Here is a 24,658-nt window from a genome sequence, read left to right as displayed (position 1 = left end):
GTAGTCCCAGGTAAAAAGGGGGGGGGGAGCAAGAGAGTACAGGAACCCAGCAACATCAAATAAAGGCAGGAGATTCAGGACAGACAAAAGGAAGGATGGCAAGATACAAACCAGTAGGTTCAATTTTCAAGGAAAAAATATTTAGACTTAAAACTAAGGACAACTTTCTGATGATACAATGGAACAGACTGCATCAGAAGGTGGGAAAACTGATGTGTTAGAGATTTTTAAGCAGATGGTGAATGGCTATCTCTCAGAGATGCTGTAGGGATGGAATTTCCTGCACTAGTAGCAGTTTGGATCAGATGACCTTAGGGCAGCTGTTCTCAACCTGTGGGTCCCCAGATGTTGTTGGACTACAACTCCCATCATCCCTAGCTAGCAAGGCCAGAGCTCAGGGATGATGGGAGTTGTAGTCCAACAACATCTGGGGACCCACAGGTTGAGAACCGCTGCCTTAGGGGATCCCTTCTTTATATTTCTAATGGTTAAACAGTGAAGTTCACTTTCACGTGCTGATGGCCATCAACATGAACAGCTTTAAAAGGAGACTCAAGCTATCAGTGGCTACTACACACACGATAGTTGTACATTACCTCCAGTCTCAAATTCAGCATGTCTCTGAATATTAGTTGCTGGGGAGAGGACTACTGCATTTGTTTCCTGTTTCTGGTTGGCCAACGTGGGAAAACAGTCAAGTAAATTAGAAAAGCCTAGATAGGCTTTTGTACTTATAAATCTCTGTACAATACCGCTCTGTCCATTTATGGCTATGGAGGTCCTTGTTTAAAGGTGGAGCAGGGGTTTCATAAAAGAGCTTATCATAGATACCTGTAACAGGGGCGCAAGCAACTTCAGTCTGGATAGAGATGCCTGTATCAATGGACTTAGACTCTGAAAGCCCGAGAGAAACAGAAAAATAAACACACACTTTAACAACGTACACTCAGTAACATTTATTGCAAGTTTGTAGTAAACAGCTGTCAACGCTTTCTTCTTGGCAAATATATAAATACTTGGTTAGAATAGAAAGGGCTGTGTGCACATATTATTATGTCTCACCAATAATGCAAAGTACAAGTGTGTGTGTGTGTGTGTGTGTGTGTGTGTGTGTGGGAATCAGAACCTAACCCAAGCTGTGGATGGCCTAACCTGAATCCTGGCCTGGAGGCGGCGGAATCCAATGTGGACTCAGAAGGCTCAGTGGCCACAGAAGGCCAACTGGTTGTTGGAGGAGGGCGGAAATGGGAAACCAGGGATAACAATGGAGTACCGTATTTTTCGGTGTATAAGACGCCCCAGTGTATAAGATGACCCCTATGTTTTGAGCCCAAAACTAAGAAATAAATATTTTAAACACCAAACAGAACAAGTTTGATATTTTATTAAATATTCAAAACACCAGTATATTTAGTACCGTATATTTAAACATCAAACAGTGAGGCAAGCTGCGTAATGGCGGCTGCTCCTGTCAGCTCAGTGTAACTCCACTGTAGCTGCAGCTCCAGCTCTTCTGCCTGTGTGTTGCACTTTTGTCTCAGCATTTACGGTATTGAGCGCCGACAGATGCGAACGCTGATCGAGGAGCTGCGATTGCCAGAGCTGCCTGAGTGAGTGTGTTTGGGGAATCGGGGGGGGGGGTCTGGGTAGCCAGGGGGCAACTGAGGGAACAGGGTGGAAGGGACAATGTCTGGGGTGGGGGCTGCTGGGGGGGGGAGTACCAGACCAGGGTTTGTCGTGAGGCCAATAGTGAGGGGAGGCTGGGAGGAAAGAATATGGATGGCGGCATGTCTTTATTTATATATTTAATTGCAACATTCCGTGTCTAAGACGACCCCCAATTTCAAACTGAAATTTTTTTGGGGGGAAATATCTTATACATGGAAAAATGCAGTGTTATAAAAGAGACTGACTGGAAGAGAACTCCACACTTGCATTTTGTTGCAAGTCTCACTTTGTTCCTTCTAAATACAAATCTGCCACAGAAGACGACTTCTAAAAACGTCCCAGCTTTCATTTTCAGTTTTGACTGAACACGCAACACTCTTCTTAAAAACTTAAAAAATGACAAGTCGACCAGTAAATCACCAAATGGCAGGTACTAGTGATGGTGTGTGAAGCAGACAAAGGAGAATGGATGTTGCTCACCAAGATTGCTGAGCTGTGTAATGCTGGAACTTTGTCGCTGGCTCTCTGGGGAATATTGGCAGATTTTTCGTTTGAAGGACATGAAGAGGTGCTGGCAGAGCTCCTCTGGAATATCCACCTCCAGGTATGTTCTCATGAACAGCTGGAACCCCTCATAGTCAATTGGCTTCAGGGAAGAATGGAATAGAGCAAAATAGAAAAGCCCTTTAGATTTGTTTAACTTCTCATTTTAAAAAGGGACGGCCTGTAGAAGCAGGATTCCTTCCAGACAATGCAACAATTAAAATCAACCACCAAGCTTTCAGGCTGTTGCTAATACATGTTACACAATATACACCATGGTAACCTGTGATTAACAAACTGTGAACAGGTAGCATTCAGGGTCCCATTGGACCAACATGTATGGTCCAATAGAGCTCCACAAAATGGCATCAGGGAAAAATGAGTGAAAATCTTTTAGGTCAGAGATGTCAGTCTCCTGTGGTCCATGGGTTATTTACCTTAGAAAGGAGAAGAAAGTTATCCCCTTGCTATTTTTAAAAAATGAACCAGTTGGTATGTTTAACTCTAGATTGCTCTTTTTAGCTTATCTTCAGCATTGGTCCATAGGTGGTGTAACATTTGCAATTCAGCTATTTAAACAAATGGACATATGCAGTTAGAGTAGATTTGGCAACTTTAAGCTACAGAGCAGGGTTTGAATGGCATTGCTCAAAAACAGCCAAACACAAATCTGAGAGTTGTCTCCCCCTCACACCAGGAACAGCCCATCATCCCTTGAGGGATGGCAGATGGATGCTTCCAGATCCATGGCGTACAATTAAATTTAATGACGGTTCAAAGTAAGCATGGGAGGGGCAGCAGCAATGATGGGCTCCAGAACCCTGGCAAAGCAAGTAAGGCAAAATAAAATACGTTTGTTGTGACAGACGCATCATGGAGACCAGCTTGCAGTGCACATTTTGCAGTTGCAGCACTCAGCTTTCAGAACTCTGGCAAAAATATTGTTAGACAGAGATAAGTCTCATTTATATCCCAAGGCCTAATATGAGAAATAGCCACAGACTGCACAGCAGGAATTCATTTCTGAAACCAGGGCCCAAGAATAATTTTTGGTGACCTGATAAAAACTTGTAACACACTCTCCCCCCCATCACACTCCTGTCCTATACAATCTCATGAGTCATGAAAGATAAGTTACTGTATTAATTATTAAATTACATTTTCTGCATTTCTGAAATTGCACCTTGTTTCTGAAACATGCCCTCCAATCCCACTCCCCTTTTTGCTATTTTTGTTAAATATAATGTCAAGCCTGATGAACAGTTTATGATTATTTTGTATCTTTTCGGTTGGTCCTGATAACGGTATTATCCTCTTGATATATTTTGATTCCAAAGGATGAAAACATTTTTTAAATAGACTAGTTCAAGTTAAAGCTTTATATTTCTGGCTCTTTTCATTGAAAAATCATGGATTAACTTCCTAAAGTCAATTTAATTTGCAAGTTTGAACTTGATAGACGAAGTCGCTGGGTGGCAAGTCTAAAAAGCCTGGGACACAATTTTTTTTGGTGGTGGCTTATTTACCAGAAGTAATGTATTTAGCGTCAACTCTGGAAGTGTATTCTGACCAAATTAAGTCTCCTAGAGCAAAATATACAACACATTAGAGGGCTTTGAAAATTTGTGTCCCAGGCTTTTAAGATTCATCTACTCACGTACTATTGGAAACCAAAGGGGCTCATTGGTTGCCAGATGTGAAACAGGTAAAGGTAAAGGGACCCCTGACCATTAGGTCCAGTCGTGGCCGACTCTGGGGTTGCGGCGCTCATCTTGCTTTTTTGGCCAAAGAAGCTGGCGTTTGTCATCAGACAGTTTCTGGGTCATGTGGCCAGCATGACTAAGCCACTTCTGGCGAACCAGAGCAGTGCATGGAAACGTCGTTTACCTTCCCGCCAGAGTGGTACCTATTTATCTACTTGCACTTTGAGGTGCTTTCGAACTGCTAGGTTGGCAGGAGCTGGGACCAAGCAATGGGAGCTTACCCCGTCGTGGGGATTCGAACTGCCGACCTTCTGATCGGCAAGTCCTAGGCTCTGTGGTTTAACCCATAGCGCCACCCGCGTCCCAACAGATGTGAAATATATTGGCAGTATTTTCAGCCCTCCTACCTCACTATAAAGTACAGTTCAGCCTTTCCCACCCCATCAACTAGGCTTGCAAGGTTTGGGATAGGGCCCCCTGGATCTCTGGACGCTCATAAAATGTATCCTCTCCCCCACATTTCAGGCCCTGTGTAATCCTAACTACCCCAACACATCAGAGAAAGAAACAGATCAGATTGTAAACACACACAGCGGCACATTATATGCAGCAGGAATGCACTGAGCTCTGTTTGAAGCTTTTCACATAACAGATATATAACAGATATATCTAAAGAAGGCTTCCCCAGATGATGCCCTCCAGATGTAACTAGAAGTCCCATCAGCCTCATTATGCCAGGGCTGATGGAGTTGTAGTTGAGGTAGGAGAAGGCTAATCTAAAAGTATACAGAGGAAGTGCAAAATGACATATAGCACTAATATAAAAATAGAAAGCTCTCTCTCCACCCCCCCCCCCAAAGCAGAGGCGCAGCAGAACATGCCACACAGGAAAAGGCAGAGGTGCACTTTTCACACACATTGAAAGCAGAGGCGCATACTGGACTATAAGCTTATGTGGGGTGACAGCAGCGACACCTAAATAGGAAATGCAGCTAAAGCTCTTCAGGGTGGAATCTACAGACCTATTTAAAAACATTATGGAAATGCTTCTTCTTTTTAAGTGTTTTTAAAAATATATGGAATTTTCCATAGGGCTCACCATCGCCATCTAGTGCCACATTGTACATTGCACTTAAAACACACTTTAAACACTTTATTTGCAGCTGTATCGTTGAGTCCCAGGAGTTTACACTGCAATGGAGGATGGCATGCTCAGCACAAGCTGCCCTTCCTGTGGCACAGTGGGTCAATGGGTCCGGCTGCTAAGCAGAAGGTAGGTGGTTCAAGGCCACACAGGGATGACTGTGGGCAGGATTCCTGCACTGCAGAGGGTTGGACTAGATGAGGCTCAGAGGATGAAGATGATGTGAAAATTAGGACATTGGTTCACTATTCTGACATTTTTCTGTATGTTTAAGTCCTCTCAACACTGACTCCCTAAGGATACAGAAGAGGCACTGAGGTTTTCTGATTTTTGTAGCATACTGATTGAAACTGCAAGTCATAACTTTGATCCTAATTCTTTTTTTTTGGGGGGGGGGGTCAGTTTAAGCAGAAGCAAACATGCAAGGCAACATGTAAACACCACATGTGATAGCTGGAGTATGGAAAGCAAGTCTTACTTGGTTCAGAGTGTCTTGTTTCTGAGGAAAGGAAGAGCGGAAAAAAGACAAAGCAAAGTTCAGTGAAGAAGGACCGAAGAGCAGGAGGAACAGAAACAGCTATTCTGCTGGACAAAGGCAAACCAGACTTTCAGGATGGTATGTGCTACAGTCCTTCCCACGACTGTACTATTTCAGAACACACTTGGGGGAAATCTGTAATTTTAAAAAACTTTGCATTTTAAAAGCATGTCCTTGTCAAAATTTCCCAGCAGATGGAACTGTTTACATGCTAGAGAAAAGGCTTGTAAAATTTTTATCCCTGAAATGTAAATTTTTGACATAAGAGAACAGGCAGAGTTTTTGCAAGAACTGTTTAAAGGATTAAATGAAAGATTGCTTCATTTATTTATTATTTTTATTTCTTGTCCTTGTATTTGGAACTTCCTCCAAGTAGTACAGGGCAGTTATCACAAAGTTATCAACAATCCTGTGAGGCTGGTTGGGCTCAAGTGAGCACAATCCCCAAAGTCATTTACAACGTAATCTTGTGTGATTACTCAGAAAGACATTCCATTGTGTTCAGAGGGGCTCATTTCCAGCAAAGCATCTTGAGGACTGCAGCCTAAGGGAACTTAGCAGACCAGAACTTCATGGTTTAAATCCCTCTGGGTCCAATTCTACACCGTGCAATAACAGGTGCTGGAGATACTGAAAAAGTGCATTCTTGGTAATGTTACCTTCAATATGGGATACAACACCTATGCTTTTAATCATGATGGTTGCTAGAATGTTGCTGCATTGTGAGCTTCTAACAGGCATCTGATCTAATAGGCACTGTAGACTATATGGGCCTTCGGGCTGAACCAGCAGGGCTCCCCTTATGTTATTATGGCTAGATGAAATGCTCAATACAAATCTGCAGCTATTGTGCAGGGTGTGTATATCCCACACCCTACTGAACCCCAAGACCAGGGATAGACAACAAGATGCTTGGGATGACAACGCCACTCACCACAGCCACCCCATTGGTTATGGGAGGGCTAATAATAATAATTTATTTATTATTTATACCATTATTAAAAACACGATAAAACATCAAACATTAAAAACTTCCCTAAACAGGGTTGCCTTCATATGTCTTCTAAAAGTTAGATAGTTGTTTATTTCCTTGACATCTGGTGGGCGGGCGTTCCACAGGGTGGGTGCCACTACCGAGAAGGCCCTCTGCCTGGTTCTCTGTAGCTTCACTTCTCGCAGCGAGGGAACTGCCAGAAGGCCCTCGGCGCTGGACCTCAGTGTCCAGGCTGAACGATGGGGGTGGAGACGCTCCTTCAGGTATACTGGGCCAAGGCCATTTAGGGAGCTGTAGTCCTCAACATCTGGAAAGTATCATATTGGCCACCCCTGCCTTAGACTCTCCTTCCTGACCCCTCTCAGACAGGCTGACTCAGATGGAGAGAAAGGGAATGGCAATCACACAGACTTGCTCTAAAAGAAGGTTAGACTGCAGGCATCCAGTCAGGTGAGTTAGTCTATATTCCGCTTGGCCTTTTGTCATCAAGTGATTTGCTTTTAGTATTCTAGCTCCTGTGTAGTTATACTTCTTTTAGTAGGCTGCCCTGTTGCTTGGTTTTTAAACTTTTTTATCTTCTAAGTCATCTCAAAGGCCTTTGGGTGGAAAACTGACCAATAAATACAAACCTGGTAGATTTTTATTTTATTTTGGAAGCATAGTGCCAGACCTGAGCACATCAACATTTAAGGTTCTTTAAAGAAGAAAAAATAGCGGACAGCCCACATGAAATGTGGGAGAAAGGGAGGAGCAAACGGTTTAAAGGTACTTCAGAAATTTATCTGGAAGCTGTTATACGTGTCATTAGAGGACGTACGGTTGAGGGGGGAGGAGGAGGCAAGTTCACTGTTAGAGCCGAAAAGCTCCCGCCCACTCCTGCTTCCAGACACATCTGTACAGATCCTTGATTTCTGCTCACAGCGACTGCTACGTTGCCATCGCTACAGGCAAGCGGCTGTCTGAGGAAATGACGGGATATCCCCTCAAAGAGCAGGAAATAACAATTCCACCCTGGCTTTTCCCAACTCAGGTAGGAAGCGAGGTGGCTGCAGTGGTATAATTTGGAGCAGGGGGTTATCGCAACAACCCCCTCTCCATATGTTATTACTGCAGGGATAAAGTAGTAGGAGTACCATTAAAAAAATAAAAGCTAAACGGCACAAAAGGACTGTAGGAAAATACCCCCCCCACCCCCCACTCACTCCTTTATGGGCAGCTTCCTCCGCAGCCTCTGCTGGAAAGCAACTCTGTTCTTTAAAGCGGTTTTAAAAGGCAATTAGTCATTAAACCCAATGGCAAATGCGGTAATTTCTCAGAGCGGGTAATAATGAATTATACCTACATTGGCTGCTTTGTGCAATGGAAATAATCACAGTAATGTCTCCTGCCGTGGGGCACAAACCACAGCAATGTGCTCTCAGTAGAAAGCCGTGCGGCCCACTTACGGCCACCCACAACCCACAGCACTTGCCCTGTTCCCTCCTAAGTGCCTAGCAAACACTCTTCCTAAGAGGGAGCACAATTGCAATTCCTGCCATTTCTTTTGTTGGCTTGTCCTCGTAATTACTTTGCGTGTCAAGAATTCCCTCACAAGCTCTTTGTGCCCGTTTCTTATTTAATTTCATTTGATATTCTAAGGTTTTGGAGCCTTTTGTGTTTTTCTTGAATAGCACCGCAGCTATTTCCTTCTCTTAGCATGGAAGTGGGGACAACCCACTTTTATTGTTCTTACTAATCTGCTTTTCCTAAGAGAGAGAACACATGCCTTCAGATCTGTTGCTCTTTGGAAACGTTTCCCTACCTCTCTAAAAAATATATATCAGAAAAGGCATTCTCCTAATTTCTCCTTAAAATACAGAGGAATCTCCCCCAGAGAATCTGTGGAACAACTTTCAACATGGGGGCAAATGCAGTGAGAACTGAAAATGTTTTCTGCTCAACTTGTTCAAAGTTGGTTTTAAGAGGGGGAAAAGGGAAAGTAGTAATGTTACCCAGTTTAAACCAATGAAAACACACAAGTGTGCATACTTTATGATCCACCCCCCCAAGTTAGAGAATTCTAATTTCAGATTAGAAAATCAAAATACTTATGTGCAACTATATTCATTCATGCTGGTACCTTTGTTCATAAAGAATGAAATTGCAAATTTTTAGAAACTGATGATACAGGCAACTCTCAGTTACTGTTATTCCATTTCTCTTTTTACGCTATTATCAGAATGCATCTTCAGATGTTCAAAAAATCCATATTTAGGACAATGCCATTATTACATCAACCAAAATGCCATGAGCATTTGAGTTTTCCAGAACTCTTCATTGGGCAGTAAACAGAGTAAGGGATGGATGGATGCAGAAAAGGCTAACCCTTGGTGAAGCGATGCAATCTGCATCTGGTCACGATCTCAAAACAGAATGTGGAAGGAGACAGTCAATGAAGCTCAGTTACATTCTATGCAGGCTTCAGGTTGCACCTAGGGCTGCTGGGAAGCAGGTACAGGCAATGACTGCCCTAAGTGCAATGGGACATTTATTATGGCATAAGCTCACAGTCCATTTTATCAGAGGCATGAAGTATAATCCTGAATTGGCAAGAATATATATGGATATGGGGAATGTAGAAGAATGAGCTCAGAGGAAAATGAAATACAAAACCAATAGAAACAAACGTGACTACCCTTCTGGAAACTGTGATGTGATAAATAATATATTTGCACCTTTATTTTTTCCAATTACTTTTTTATTTACAAATTTAACAAAGAAAAGGAGAGAGAGAGAAAGAGAGAGAGAGAAATAATAATATATAAGTAATACTATTAATAACAGTAAATCAACACCAGCCTTTTTAAACATCTTGCCTGAGAAGGAGTTGTGCATTGCTCAAAATGTCAGGTGGTTGATCCTAACAAATGGCATAATTTGACTGAAGGTGTGCATTTTGTTTAAATGGACCAACAAGCCTACTGGTGTTGATTCAATATAGAATTTAGGAATACATTTACAGCAAGCTTTCTTACCTGTTCTGGATTATATTTTGCTAGGACACCATCTCCATGGAACTCTTCCAAAACATCTTTCAGTTTCTTTGTGGAATCTAGAAGGAGAAAGTTAATGCCAATACCATGAATAATATTAATTACATAGAAGTCTGACGATGTCATCTGTTTCTTCAAAAGGTCATTTCCCCTTGCCAAACTTAGGAATGATTATATATGACCATGCCGACACCTTGGGCAAAATGATGTTGTAAAAGTCATGGCGGGCTCTAAAATTTCATGAAAATCCATCGTGCTTTATTTTGAAATTATTAATGAATCTGCAATGAGTAGAGCACCTTAAATGTTATATTTACAACACCCCAGATGTTTCCTTTGAAGCAGAAGATATATCAGAGTTGCAATGTCAAATATTTGACCCTAGTATTGTGTAGGGAACACACACCACATCAGCCTCTGGATTCTCAACCAGGGCCTAAACAAACCCTCAGCTCTCCCACAAAAGTCTCACAACAAGAAGAGTTCCTGGAAACAGCAGACATCACCCTAATCTCTCTCACTTTAGACTTGCTTTTTATGGGCAGGCCCAAGGTGGATGGTACTATGTCCCATTCAGCTGCACTATCCACACCAAATTCCAGGTACAGCACGTTTGCTGAATTTCCCAGGGGGGTCCCAAAGGTTGAGAAAAGGGTCTCCTTCCACTCACAGCTTTCTTCACCCTCTGTCCTCTCCTCCATCTTCTCAGATGCTGACTGCTACTGCAACACATGCATGCATCACAGCCAAGATGGTCTCTGTCCTCTTCAGCAGCTTTTGTAGCTGGAGTCAGTCAGGGCCCCACCCTCCCAGGCCAGGTGGGAAAAGGCCTGCAAGGCAGGGAGCAGGACTTTCAGGACTCACAGCCAAGATAGTCTTGCAGGCTTCACATAGGTAACCTGGTTGGATGGATGCTTAATAAGAGAGCCCTCTGGTAGGGTTTTTATTAGGCATGGCTTCCTCCACACCCCATTCCCAACAGCTGTATATCCTAAGGTGCACCAGGGGAATATATACACATACAGGAAAATGAACATGAGACTAAGGGTCTCAGAGCAACTGTTTTAGGGTGGGTTAATCTTTCCCAGGATAGTGCCATCCATGCAGCATCAGAGCTGCAGCACACAAGGCCCTGTTTGGGACACCATTTCCTCACCACCACCACTCCTCACTGCTATTGCTACTCTTCTTCTTTCTTCTTCGGCAATCACTCATAGCTGTCTTTCATGAACACGGTCTGAACAGTAAGTCTGTAAGTGACTGTGGAGCCACTTCTGGCTCCATACATCCTTCCACAGTGGGGACATATGTTTCCGGGCGGGAGTTGGTCAAGGTGAGGGTTTGCCAAATGTGCCTTCCTCTTAGCTCGTTTCTCCCTTGCCTCCTGAGTTCGAGTGTCTTCAAAGTCCATGACACCTTTGGTAAAGGCTGTTCTCCACTTGGAGCGCTCGCAGGCCAGTGTTTCCTAATTCCCTTCCCCTTCTTCCCCCCTCTTTTCTTCCTAATCTAATACTAATGTCTCACAACAAATGAAACTCATCTGTAGAAAACACAACTTGAAAAAGAGACAATGCAAGTAATTTTGTAATCTAAGAAATCTTTAATAAAATATATATTAAAAAAAACAAAAACAGCACACCCACCCACCCATACATTTTAAACCTATTTAAAGCACATCTCCCTCCTGGGGTCTGTAATTTAGCTTTCACAGAACTAGAATTCCCAGCACCCATAACATAGCGGAGCTCTGAGAATTCTCAAGGTGGGGAGATGTGATATAAATGTATGGCGTGTATGCAGCCTAAATGCCCTTTCCACCCATTTCAAAACTTGTGCACAAAAATTAACTGTTCACTGGCATGCTGGATTTTCCTCCTTCAATGACTGGAAACTTGCATCTGTCATGGGATAGAAGCATTTTCACTGTAGCCCTTCCTGTCTGAACAACTGAGTGATGTGACTTGAAAGCAGCTTAGCTCCCCATGCTCTCCCGGTGCAAAGAACAGCATTAATTTAGCAGGTTGTGATCGCTATCATCCATTATTTCTGCCACTAAAATATTTGAGAAGGGTTCTTTCATAAGAAGTCGTGATGGAAGCCAGTTTCTTTTTTTAATCTCCCTTCCTGGGGTCTCAGAGCTCCAGGAGGTGAAACATCCCAGCAGGCTCACAGCTCAGCTGCCCTGGATTAGGAAGTCAGCCCCAGAGGATCAACATCGGCTGAAATACCAGAGGAAAATGCTTAAAAGAAGGGAATCTGCTTTCAGATGCCTAAAAAAGGCTACTAAAAATAAACTAAGGGGACTGCTCATATCAAATGCTCAAGATCCCATCTCTTAAAGTGGTCATGAATATCACAGTGTTTGGGCTAGAGTCTCAGAAGGATTACATTTGGAGCAATAAGGTCAGTGGGAAGAAATTGTTCTGTGCATCCTTATTCCCCAGGCTTCCAATGTGGAAGTATATGCACCAACCACAAACAGAGAAGATTGTTGTATGTGTGGACACACTGAAGGGCTGCCTCTTTAGTGCTGGCTCCATTGACTTAGACTTTGACTAGTCCGTATTGAGACTAACATTCCTCCTTCCCCCACAAATTGCACTGCCAGCCCATTTGGATGTGGAGCTGCCCCTTAATCTGTTCTCTAGGTGTTCTCTCTTCTCCCACTTCAGCCAATGAGGGCCTTGTGGTCATTCACATTGTAAGAACAGAAGAAAAGCCCTGCAGACTTAGCCCAGCAGACACCAGGCAGGCACCTGGCTGAGCTGCATTTTTTCCATAGGTCCATAGCTGTACATATTCATACTTGGCAAGTGCTGCGTTCATGCATTGACACATGGATGCAACATTTGGATCATTGGACCACTTCACCCCAAGCACACTTTAAGCATTTTTGTTAGCCTGGATAGAAAAAATAAATTAAAAAGGGTAATGTGAATGGATCCGCAGGCACAAACAATTTTTAGAAAGCCTTCGCGTTTCCTCCATGATCGAAATCTGCTTGAGAAGGCATTGGAAACACTGTCCTTTAGGTCTGGTGGTGGAATGCAAGGGATGAGGCTTTGGTGGGAAAGTGCAAAAATTATGCTGTGAAAACAAAACGAGACATGGGTTTTGAGACTTGGGGTGGGCTTCACATAATAAACGTCATCAGTAATGAGGGTTTCCCCTCTCTCCTCCCCCTTTACCCCCCCCATTGCCTTGGGGTGTTGGGAGAACCCCAGCACATGGGGAGAGCAGAGGGGGTCATGCTGCCCAGCAAGCTGATATGCTTGCACAGACAGAGCAGTTGCAACAGCGCAGCACTGAAATCCACCCTAAAGGTAAAGGTACCCCTGACTGTTAGGTCCAGTTGCAGATGACTCTAGGGTTGCACGCTCATCTTGCTTTACTGGCCGAGGGAGCTGGCGTTTGTCCACAGACAGTTTTTCCAGGTCACGTGGCCAGCATGACTAAGCCACTTCTGGCAAACCAGAGCAGTGCACGGAAACGCCTATTTATCTACTTGCACTTTGATGTGCTTTCAAACTGCTAGGCTTGCAGGAGCTGGGACCAAGCAACAGGAGCTCACCCAGTCGTGGGGATTTGAACCGCCAAGCTTCTGATCGGCAAGCCCTAGGCTCTGTGGCTTAGACCGCAGCGCCACCCGCGTCCCTTCGAATTCCACCCTAGGTGTTTGGTATTTCCAAATACAGAGTTCAGCCCTCTTACATACAAGTCCCCATGAAAACTGACACATTTCACGGTAGCATCGCAGAGCCCTACCACACAGGAGTATCAAAATGTTATCTTAGGCCTTTGCAGCAGGAACACTTCTCTTCCAGATGCCAGATCTTTGCGAAAGAGAAAACCCAAGAGAGTGCACCAAGTTATTGACCTGCATACACTAGCTTTATCATTTCTATCTGCTATGAATTTTGCTAAAGCCTAAGCGCTTAGTAGTGGGGTGGGGGGAAACCACCTTTGGAATTAAGAGCTTCTCAGGCTCTCAGTTTGGCCCTTCAATGCTGGGAGCAGTACTTGAAAAATGAAAGTATCACATTAAATACAGCTTTGCAGATTCTTCCCTTGTGTGGAACACACCACCCTTTCAAACCCACACGAATCCCTCACTACCATCCCTGCCTGTTCTGCAGACTAACAGGCTTCCAGGATGGACTGCAGGTGGTTCATGGTGGGGGTATGAGCCCAATGCCCTGTGTATTTGATGACACACATACCTCTCAAACACTTCCCATGTAGTCAGGACTTAAATTTACATCTCTGGGTTTTAAAAGATCTTATTTCATGTACTTGGATGTTCTGTGCTTAAGTTATTGTGGCATACCTCACAGAATGACACATCACAGTACAAATTAATTGTATCCTTCTTGTGAAAGAAAGGACAAGGATTGCATGCATCTGATCCACCACGTGCTGGAAGCTGTTGTGCTAATGCTGGCATAAACAACCCATACTGAAATGGCAAGCATTTGAGCTGAGAGAGGGACGGTACTTACACTCAGAATACTGCTGGAGCTGAGCAAACTCTGCCGGACTAAGGGTGATCCAGGTGCCATCGTTCATCTTTCAGGCAAGCTTTGGGGAGGCTGTCTCCACCCTTAGCAGAGGTCTTCAGGAGGAGCTGCACCTCTAGAACAAGAAATTATTCTGGACCATCGCTCAAATTTTGCTCTGCAGATGTCTACTGAGTCACTGTTGTTTTTCTACACAGCAGAACTCAGATCCTGATCAGGATGAACGCCAATGTGCCTGGTCTCCGCAGAGCCATCTTTGTCTCCGCTGTAGCTAGGAGTGCCATCAGAAAATGCTTCCTGGAGAAACGCCAGTGTCTTCAAATCTAGAATTAAAATGTGCAAGTTATAGAATGCATACATTTCCCCCAAATCTTTTTCTTTCATGCTGGCTTTCAGGGAAACAAAGGCAGAACTGTGCTGACTCAAGCTTATTTAACAATTTGAAAAATGAATTGAGAGAGAGGGGGAAATTCCAGAGCCCCCACAATGAAACAGGCCATTTCCAGTATGGGGTTGTGGTTGGAGTGTCACACAGGTTTAAAGCCTGGCCACATCCGTATGGTACATTTAAAGCATTATTATACCAATTTTAACACTCATGGCTGTGAAAAAGAGGAGATGTTCAGGAGAGCCTCTCACATCCCCTTGTTTGCCCAGCTGCTGCACAACAGCCCTGCAGTGGAGTCAGACAGGTCTTATGATCCCGTGGCTGCTAACCACCACTCTCCCACTCACTCTTGTAACCCACGTGGGAGGGGACCAGGAATGCACCAAAGCAATTACTCTTTAAAAATGATCTGAGCCAGAATCCTGGGAGCTGGAGTTTGTTCAGGTTGCTGAGAGTTTAGGAGAGTCCTCCCTATCCCCTCAAACAACAATTCTCAGAGCAGTTTAACAATCAATCCTTCTTGCTAAGGAACTCTGGGAACTGTAGGTCTGTAAGGGAAACAGCGGTCTCCTCACAGTACCCAGCACCCTATCATTCCCATGATTCTTTGGGGGAATGAGGTACACCAAACACATATTTACACATATATACAACCTGATGGAGAGGATCATGGCCCCAACATGCCAAGAAGGCCTTGGTCACAGCCTTGGATTAAAGCAGAAATCGGGCATGGTTCTGTCTCTCACCTGCTTCTAGCTTCTACTTCACATGCATCAACTCTGCCTTTGTATTTCTAACTACTAGCAAATTGTGGGAGGCAGACCCATCCATTTGTTGTCTAGCACAGAGCCACTTCCTTTGCTACCTTAATGGTCCATACTTAGAGGACCACTAACTCACCAGGTAGCTAGCCTGGCTATTCCAGGGATTGAATCCATGCTGGATCTAGGAATTAGAAGGGTCTGAGGCATACAGCCTTCACACACACCAAGAAACCCCTCATAATAGTATGATGCAGATATCGCTTGGATAAATGTCCTGGATGCCCTTGGACAAATTGTTATTTCTTAGCCTAAGGCTAAGCTATCTCACAGGGCTGTCATGTGAGAGAAAGAGCGCACAAGGTAACCATGTATGCTACTCTGAGCAACTCAGAGATGGGTGGGATAAAATAAAGTAAGTAAATACAAGCTTTTTGCCAGATTTGATGGACAGTGTTGCTAATATAAAATAGCTCTGCTGTATCCTAATAAATGAGTGAATCTCTCAGCCATGAGCTCAGATGAACCATACAAGGAACTTCAAAGCAGGAACAACGTAGTTCATCTTGATTTGAATATAAGCAGCTGATTTCAGTTTCAGAAATGAATAACAGTTTCCCAAAATACAGAAGGTATCCGACGGTTCAGTAAAGGCAAAGATTGGGCCCTTTTTCTGAAAACAATCAATTATCTTAGGAAAGCCATTTGGCATTATGCCTCACAATTCATGGAGAACCTGGCAGAATGAGCAGCCACATTCATTCCACCATCCTGTTTAACATTTACACCTCGTGCAAAAGTCAAATCAAGCAAGCAACCCTTTCTGCAACTTTCTAGAAATTGCTGGGTGCCCAGACATTTTAATTACATAGGAGACATTGTAAAAAGCTCTATTAACCTCTAATTTCCCATCTAAATAACACAAACAAAGGGGATTCCTAAAGATGTGTGCAATGAGTGACGATCTTTCCAGACACTATGTTGTTTGTGTAGAGACAGCGCAGCCACCTCACTAATTTATTACATGGTCTAAATAACATCTACCTAGCAAGTTCTGTAGAGAAGCTGCAGGGTCTCCAGTGCTAATCAAAACACTAAAACAAGATCCTTGAGAACCGCAATTCTTTCTCCAGTGAGCTCAGATATTGCATGTGAGGACAAAAGCTTTGTGTAATGCTCTTGGCAGTGAGAACTCTCTCCACTGGGTACCTAAACCATAAGGGTGTATACACTATACATTTAAAGCACATTCAGAGCACATTCTTTCCCTAAAAGAATTCTGGGCACTGTAATTTGCTAAAGTTGCTGGGAACTGTAACTCTGTGAGGGGAGAAACATGCAAAACCAGGATAGGAAAGAGAATTGAATGGAGTACACTGGAAACATGACTTATTCCACATGCCTCCATAGGATGATCACCATGTTGCAGTCCATGCCTGATGTAAATTTGGTGCTTTCCTGTAAAAGTGCATGATGGTTGTGAAAAATTGAGGGAATCCATGCCCTGGTCTACGTTCTCTCGGGCATTTAGAATACATGCATGATCACTATCTGAATGACAGAGGAGGGAAGTTAATTTTAGAAGTTTAAGAATATATAATGCCATAAGAAGAGCCCCAATGGATCTAGCCAAAAGTTCGTCTAGTCTAGCTTCCTGTTCTCACCATAGCCAACCAGGTGCCTATGGGAAGCCCACAAGCACGTCCTGGGTGAAACAGCACTCTTTCAACTTGCGATTCACAGCAACTGGCATTCAGAGGCACACTGCCTCCGACGGGAGGTCAGCATGTTACAAATGAGAGAAAAGAAGGCTGGATTAACAGAGCTGAACAGTGGTACCTCGGTTTACAAACAGCCCTGTTAACGAACTATTCGGTTTACGAACTCCTCAAAACTGGAAGTAGTGTTTGCAAACTTTACCTCAGTCTATGAATGGAAGCCGAACGGTGGAAGGGCACTGGCGGCGGGAGGCCTCATTACGGAAAGCGCGCCTCAGTTTAAGAACTGTTTTGGTTTAAGAATGGACTTCAGGAATAGATTAAGTTCTTAAACCGAGGTACCACTGTATTCAAAAACCACTGACCATTGTTCTAACGAGATTTATCTTGTACATTTGACTCATAACACTTGTCTTTTGAAATCGGGAATCACTGCTTGAATCCCTACCTCCACTCCCACTATTACGGTTGCTGAAAACTATAATGTTTTCCTGAATTTATATTGTTCTACTCCATGTGAGTTGGTTTTATATACTGTATTTTTGCAATGATGCGAGCTGCTTGACTGGATGAAGGTGTGTGTGTGTGTGTGTGTGTGTGTGTGTGTGTGTTTGTGTGTGTGCACGCACTGTGATTTCTCAATGGCCAGAATGTAGCCAAATGTAAAAAGATACACAGCTCTGCTCACTTTTGCCTTTGGCCACACCAACCAGTGGAAAAGTTATGCTATAGATTCTGACTGACTAAACCAAAGTACAAGATTCACATCTTTATTGTAGGAAAGAACAGTTATTAGGAAAGATCTATAGGACTATGCAGACATTTACCTCCACGAGCAAACTGTACTAAGCTGTTGGTGTGTGGGCTCTCTGCGCAGCCAGCAACCCTACATAACTGGAATACCAGATCACACAAGAGCCTAAAAGCAATAGCTTGGACGAGGAGTGAGAAGTGCTGGTTGAGTCCATCTTGCCCACATCCCTACCAGAGGAGCAAGACCCAGCCCCTGATCTTGAGCCTGGAAATCAAGATCCCAGAACCTCTTGCTCCCTAAGTCCTGCTCATCAGTGCAGAGAACATAAGAGGCAGTAAGTAATGAAAAAGCATCAAAGTGCCAGGCCTCAGACCTGAGGGCAGTACCTTAAGAATCTCCATTCCATGGGGATGGAGTATTTGGGAATGTACTTAGGTCTGAAGTGCTGAAGGATATAAGCCATTATCTGGGACCGTTGGAGGAAGTTCCCTCTACCTAGTGATCTGTCCATGGTCCTGCAAATCTTATATCCTGCTCTCTTGTTTCTCCAGAACCCATTCTGTATTGGCTGCCTGTGAATATCTGCACAGTGGACTGTCTCTTTCACTGATCTAGATTCTCACCATTGCCCCAGGCCAATATTCTGTCTTCTGGGGCACCCATGGACTGTGCTGCTTCAGAACAGGACATTAGGTCTTCAGTATTAGCATGTACACATAAACTTTTCAGCAGAGATACAATTAGGAACTAAAAGCCTCAGAGAAAAATGGTATGAGCATGCACAGGGTGCATCAGCTTCACTCAGTGTGGAAACTCTACATTTAATAAGATGATTCCACAACAGGTAGCTTTTGTATAAACAGTGGTACCTTGGTTTTTGAATGGCTTAGTTGTCAAACAAATCGGAACCCGAACGCTGCAAACCCAGAAGTAAGTGTTCTGGTTTGTGAACGTTTTTCTGAAGCCAGACATCTGACATGGCTTCTACTTGACTGCAGGAAGTTCCTGCAGCCAATCGGAAGCTGCGCCTTGGTTTTTGAATGGTTTCAGGAGTCGAGCAGACTTCCGGAATGGATTAAGTTTGAGAACCAGGGGACCACTGTACTTATAATCATCACAGTAGAAGAGGCTGCTGGATAAGGTCAACGGCCCATCTAGTCCAGCAGACTGCTCTCACAATAACCAACTAAACACACAGGAGCATTATTAAAACCTAAGGGGGGGGGGAAACAGGAATGCAATCCCTTCATACATCTCTCAAATCTACGCACACACACAAACCCTACATTTCCAATACCATGTAAATGTTGAAAGCTGCAACACATGCAGAAACCACCCACCACTTCTCCCAATCCCCCTTTCACAAAAATGCAAACGATTAAGTAAAAATTAGATATTACAGAAATATAGCTACACTTTGCTCACCATTGCTCTCTCTTAACAATTTAAAAATAATAATAAAACTAGCCACTTAAACTAACAACCACCCCCTTCTCCTGGCTAGCTACCAATAATGTGCTTTGAGGTGTGGCCTTCAAGGAAACAATTCCAAGCATGCTTGGACGATTTTTCAATGTAGCCCTATTAGATCTATACTGAGGAATACAATCCAACAGAATTGGAAGAAGGGGGAACCTTCACTACTCTGGCTGGAAAACTGGCAGCCCTAGCACTCCATTTTTACATGGTTTTTCTGCCCAGGGACACATGGGAGGAACTTCTTTGCCATAGCTATATTATTGGATTAGGATTGGCTGAGTGCTGCAGAGACCTGATTGGCCAGAGGACAGTGGATTGACAAAAATGTTTGCAGAATGTCTCTGCATTCAAATAGAGGCATAATATGTGTGGGAGAGGAAGAGAGTGTGACTTTTGAGATTTAGGAGGGGATTAAAAAAAACCTGCTTGATATTCTCCTTGCAAAGTCTGTGCTCCATTAGAGCAAAGGGGGTACTGCCCCATTAAATTCAATCTACCCTCCTTCAGTCAACGTCCATCTGCCTGCCTGCCTTCTAACAAGCAATCTAGGGGGCGGCACTGCTTGCCAGCTTCCTCCTCTTGTAGAATTCAGCAGGGAGGAGGATGGGCACAAACCTAGAATTAGTTAGCTCTGCCTTTGGCTCCACCTACATTTGGTCTGTGAGTAATGCTTTGGCATCAGCTTCTCTGAGAGATCACTACTTCTGTATGTAGAATCCACCACACACACCCAAATTCTGAGGTGAGATGGGTGGCTAGTGGGGACAGGAGCTTCTCTGTGATGGGGCCTGTAATTTGGAATGTCCTCCCCAGGCCTATTAGATTTCTACATGGTTTTATCTTTCAGGCATCAGTGTGATTTGTCCAAGCTTTGGGAGGGCTTGTTCCATGAGTTTCTTTGTTGTTGTTTAGTCGTTTAGTCGTGTCCGACTCTTCGTGACCCCATGGACCAGAGCACGCCAGGCACTTCTGTCCTCCACTGCCTCCCGCAGTTTGATCAAACTCATGCTGGTAGCTTCAAGAACACCATCCAACCATCTCATTCTCTGTCGTCCCCTTCTCCTTGTGCCCTCCATCTTTCCCAACATCAGGGTCTTTTCCAGGGAGTCTTCTCTTCTCATGAGGTGGCCAAAGTATTGGAGCCTCAGCTTCACGATCTGTCCTTCCAGTGAGCGCTCAGGGCTGATTTCCTTCAGAATGGAGAGGTTTGATCTTCTTGCAGTCCATGGGACTCTCAAGAGTCTCCTCCAGCACCATAATTCAAAAGCATCAATTCTTCGGCGATCAGCCTTCTTTATGGTCCAGCTCTCACTTCCATACATCACTACTGGGAAAACCATGGCTTTTACTATACGGACCTTTGTTGGCAAGGTGATGTCTCTGCTTTTTAAGATGTTGTCTAGGTTTGCCATCGCCTTTCTCCCAAGGAGCAGGCGTCTTTTAATTTCGTGGCTGCTATCACCATCTGCACTGATCATGGAGCCCAAGAAAGTAAAATCTCTCACTGCCTCCATTTCTTCCCCTTCTATTTGCCAGGAGGTGATGGGCCCAGTGGCCATGATCTTCGTTTTTTTGATGTTGAGCTTCAGACCATGAGTTTCTAGCTATAACCAATTGGCGATGGAATCACAGAACCATAGAACTGCAGAGTAACGAAAGTGATTGAGGTCCTTCCCTTAATCTAGGCAACCGTGTGTGTGTGTGTGTATGCAGTGGCGTAGCGTGGGGGGTGCAGGGGGGGCGGCCGCACCGGGCGCAACATCTGGGGGTTAAGGTTAGGGGGCGCAAATCCACTGGTTAGGGGGCGCAAATCCACGGGTTAGGGGGCACAAATTACTTGCCTTGCCCCGGGTGCTGACAACCCACGCTACACCACTGTGTGTATGAAAGTACCGTGGTTTCCTGGATGTGATGCTTTTAGAATAAAAGTGCTCCCACTTACATTTCCCAACTGGCTTCTCCATTTTCACATCATATTCCTTGCAAAAAGTAGACATGAAATGAGAGGAAGTGCTAGAGGGGAGGATACTCATGCTCTCTTCTCCACTGGCATCTTAAAAAGAAATCACACGCCCTGCCCAATCTTCTCCCCCTGGTCGTGATGCCTGCAACAGAGTTTCCTCACCTTGATAGCACAGCTGCTCTCAGCGAGCTCAGCAACTTCCCCTCCTTTCAGTTGCTGCCTCCTCTGGCTTGCCCACCCACTCCTTCCCCCCAGCTGCAAATCTCCTAGTGCCAGAGTGGGCAGGGGACAAGAGGCTGCTGCTGTTGAGAGAACGATGGCCGGCAGCATTTCTTGCGGCTGAGATGGGAATCCCACTCAGCAGCAGCCAGGGATCCAGGGAGCAAAGCTCCGGAGAGAGTAGGAAATGGATTGCGGCTCCAACTTCTGGGGGAGAAAGGGCACCTTTGATCTCCAGCCTGCTAAAATATTTGCAGTGCTTTCCCTCCCTCAGCCATTTCTCAAAGAGAAATCCTGAAGCAGTTACGTTATATAGTCATCCTCCCCTCACCCGCACACAGAGCACTTGGAGGGCGTTTGGACTCTCTGCCTCTTGAGCCCTTGAAAGTCACTCTTGCTATCTAATCTGCACATGCTGTGGGCGTTAGAGCAGTTGCACCATGAAAAGCTGCATCACCCCCTCCACACACACTGTCAGCCGACAGTGATCTTGCTAGACACCCTGAGTGCGCTGCTGGAAGGCACGGTTAAAAAAATAAAAATGGTACAAACTAACTGCATGTGCACACAGAGACACACAGATAAGCCGCAAATAGCAGGCAGGTGACCCCGTCAACTACAGGGCCTCCGATTTCTGAGAGAATGTTCAATAAGATATCAAGGGGAAATGCCAAAATACTTCCTACTTCGACAGGCTGATAGTGATCTGTGGTCAGCTGCTGCTGCTGAACATGCCTGGTTCGTTGGTCTGCTTTTAAAAAACATTGTTTTAACCTGCAGAATAAGCGTCTTGGCCTAAAGTGAGGTTCTTTAAGAAACTGGAGCAAACGACCTTTTGCCATGTTCAGTTTGTGCAGTAAAAGCGAACTCCACACTTCTGCTGTTGGGGCACACCTGGGACAGTCATCTTTTAGGGATCAGAAGTAGCACTGATGTTCCAAATATAAAATGCACAGCCCACAGGTACAGTCTCATGACTCTCTTTTGTATTCTCACAATGCACAGCAGTCAGGTTTGAGCAGACCTCAAAAAGGGGAGGGGGGAAGCACAGAAAAATATTTTCATGCTTTTTCAAAAGTGTGCAATAGTTTCCTCTTCTGCACAGCAAACCTATTAATCAGTCTCAGGTTCTTCCCTGAACTTCCTCTTTCTTCCAAGCCTGCCTTAAACTATTTATGTTTGCTTTTTAATTTTTCTACAGGGTAGCCTGCAGCTAGTATAGACTATAGACTGGGACTTATTATCAGTGCATGGAATGAAGAGGTTCTTATGTTTATGCCCAATAGTTTTGCACCCTGGTAGTAAAGAAACTTTCTCAGCTTACATAAAAGACAATAAAAAAGCAAGACCAGCCTTGAACTGCAAGCAATAGGGTGGAAGACAAAAGGAAGTACTTCCTTAAACAGTGCACATCAGGGGTCCAGAAATTTTTTTGGTTGGCAGATCAGATTGTTTTCTCTCCAAATCTGCCAGGTGAGTGGGCCTGCTCAGTCACTTTTGTTCATGAAGATTTTGTGTGTGTTGTGAGCCTTCACGAGGAGCACCCAGGATAGGGGGAACAGAGCCTTTTGCTCAGAGTTGTGGCCAGAGGAGCAGCACACTTCAGTTTTCCATCTTGTTTCTGCAGAAGTGAATCAGTGACAGAGGGCATTGATATAGCAGCTGGGCATTTGGGGAGGGGGAAACATCAGCTGAAACAAGCTATAGTTTATTTGGGCATCTGCAAGAACAATCCTTGCTCACTGGACAAACTGTGGTTTGATCAAACTCTGGCTCAGCATTACACCCAAATGTAGCCTTGCAGTTCTCTTGTGCTGCTTCTGGTAGCTTAGCTTGGTGGAGCTGGTTGGGGTTTTTATTATTATTATTCCTTCTGCCCAGAGCACTTATGATCACAGGCTCTTCTCTTAGTGTTTCGCTGATGGCTGGCTGAGCCACAAAGCATAATGTTTTTGACATAGACCAGAAACAGAAGCTCTGGTGCTCAAGACCATAGACTACTAGAAAGCATTTCCTCTTGATAAGCCGACTCTTTGCTGCCAGCATTCTTCTCAGGCACCCGTGACGTAACATGGAAGGCAGCCTTTCTGGGTACAGCAGATGAGCAGGCAACCAGTGGGAAATCCCCCGAGGCTAGGCTATTTTGGAAATGTTTTGATTATAGATTCAGTTTCTCAGCCTGGTCACGATTATGCAGGATGGCAGCATGTACATAGCAGGGATTTTCCTCAACAAGAGAAAGGGTTGTGGGATCCCAGCAGGAAGCAAGCAGCTCCCTGCCTGCTCTAGTTCCTTCCAAATAACAAGAGTGTTGCAATGGCCCCGGCTGTGGAGGAGGGAATCAAGGGGAGTTCATGCAACTCTGCTGTAAATCTTTCGGCCCGGTCAGCCATAATGCACATCGGCTGAATTTTGCATGATGCTCCAAAATCCTTTCCCAGTACCAGCAATTCGATCTCCTGTCTACACATGAGAGGTGGAGGGGGTAACCTTGCTGTGTTGGAATTCATTTTCCATTTCAGCAAGAAGGCAGTCTGCAGTCTCCAAAGGTTTAAAACAGGGGTAGAGAAGCTTTTCCAGCTTGAGGGTTACATAACTTTCTGGGAAATCTTTCTCTGAGGGGGGAGGGACAGGACAGACCTACCAGTGGTAGGTGGGGCCAGGGGCAAAAGTGGGTGGAGAAACAAATGTAAACACTACCTTTGTCCAGTAGTCCAGTTTATACACCCACATTCTCTGTATCCTCCATCTAGACAAGAATAATTATTAACGGGCACATTCCAGGCAGGCAAAAACACTTGGGGAAGGGGGCAAGCAGGGCCAGTGAAGGGTGTGCCCTGAGGGCCAAATAGAGAGGCATGGAGGGCTGCATTCAGCCCCTGGGTTCTAGGTTCCCTTGATAAAAGAAACAAAGGTAAAGGTAAAGGACTCCTGGACAGTTAAGTCCAGTCAAAGGCAGGTATGGGGTGAGGCACTCACCTCACTTCAGGCCGGGGGAGCTGGTGTTTGTCCACAGACAGTTTTCTGGGTCATGTGGCCAGCATGACTAAACCGCTTCTGGCGCAACAGGACACCATGACAAGTGCCAGAGCGCACAGAAATGCAGCTTACCTTCCCGCCACAGTGGTACCTATTTATCTACTTGCACTAGTGTGCTTTCGAACTGCTAGGTTGGCAGAAATAAAACTGAATAAGGTTAAGCAAGAAACAGATGAACTCTGACATCCTTTGATGATT

At 44.6% G+C, this 24,658-nt stretch overlaps 1 protein-coding gene across 1 annotated transcript in view; it reads right to left on the bottom strand.

Annotated features, from left to right (window-relative positions):
- Window positions 1-24,658, bottom strand: part of DGKG (diacylglycerol kinase gamma) — a 164,957-nt gene that overhangs the window by 72,768 nt on the left and 67,531 nt on the right. Inside the window, 5 exon segments of the mRNA XM_082221770.1 lie at window positions 832-894; window positions 2,149-2,314; window positions 5,537-5,557; window positions 9,605-9,681; window positions 14,122-14,462. Of these exon segments, the coding sequence (XP_082077896.1) occupies window positions 832-894; window positions 2,149-2,314; window positions 5,537-5,557; window positions 9,605-9,681; window positions 14,122-14,188 (394 nt within the window). The 5' untranslated portion in view covers window positions 14,189-14,462.

This window comes from Podarcis vaucheri (assembly GCF_965113315.1).
Source record: "Podarcis vaucheri genome assembly, chromosome: 5".
NCBI classification, from domain to species: Eukaryota; Metazoa; Chordata; class Lepidosauria; order Squamata; family Lacertidae; genus Podarcis; species Podarcis vaucheri.
This window is presented reverse-complemented; position numbering and strand designations above follow the sequence as displayed.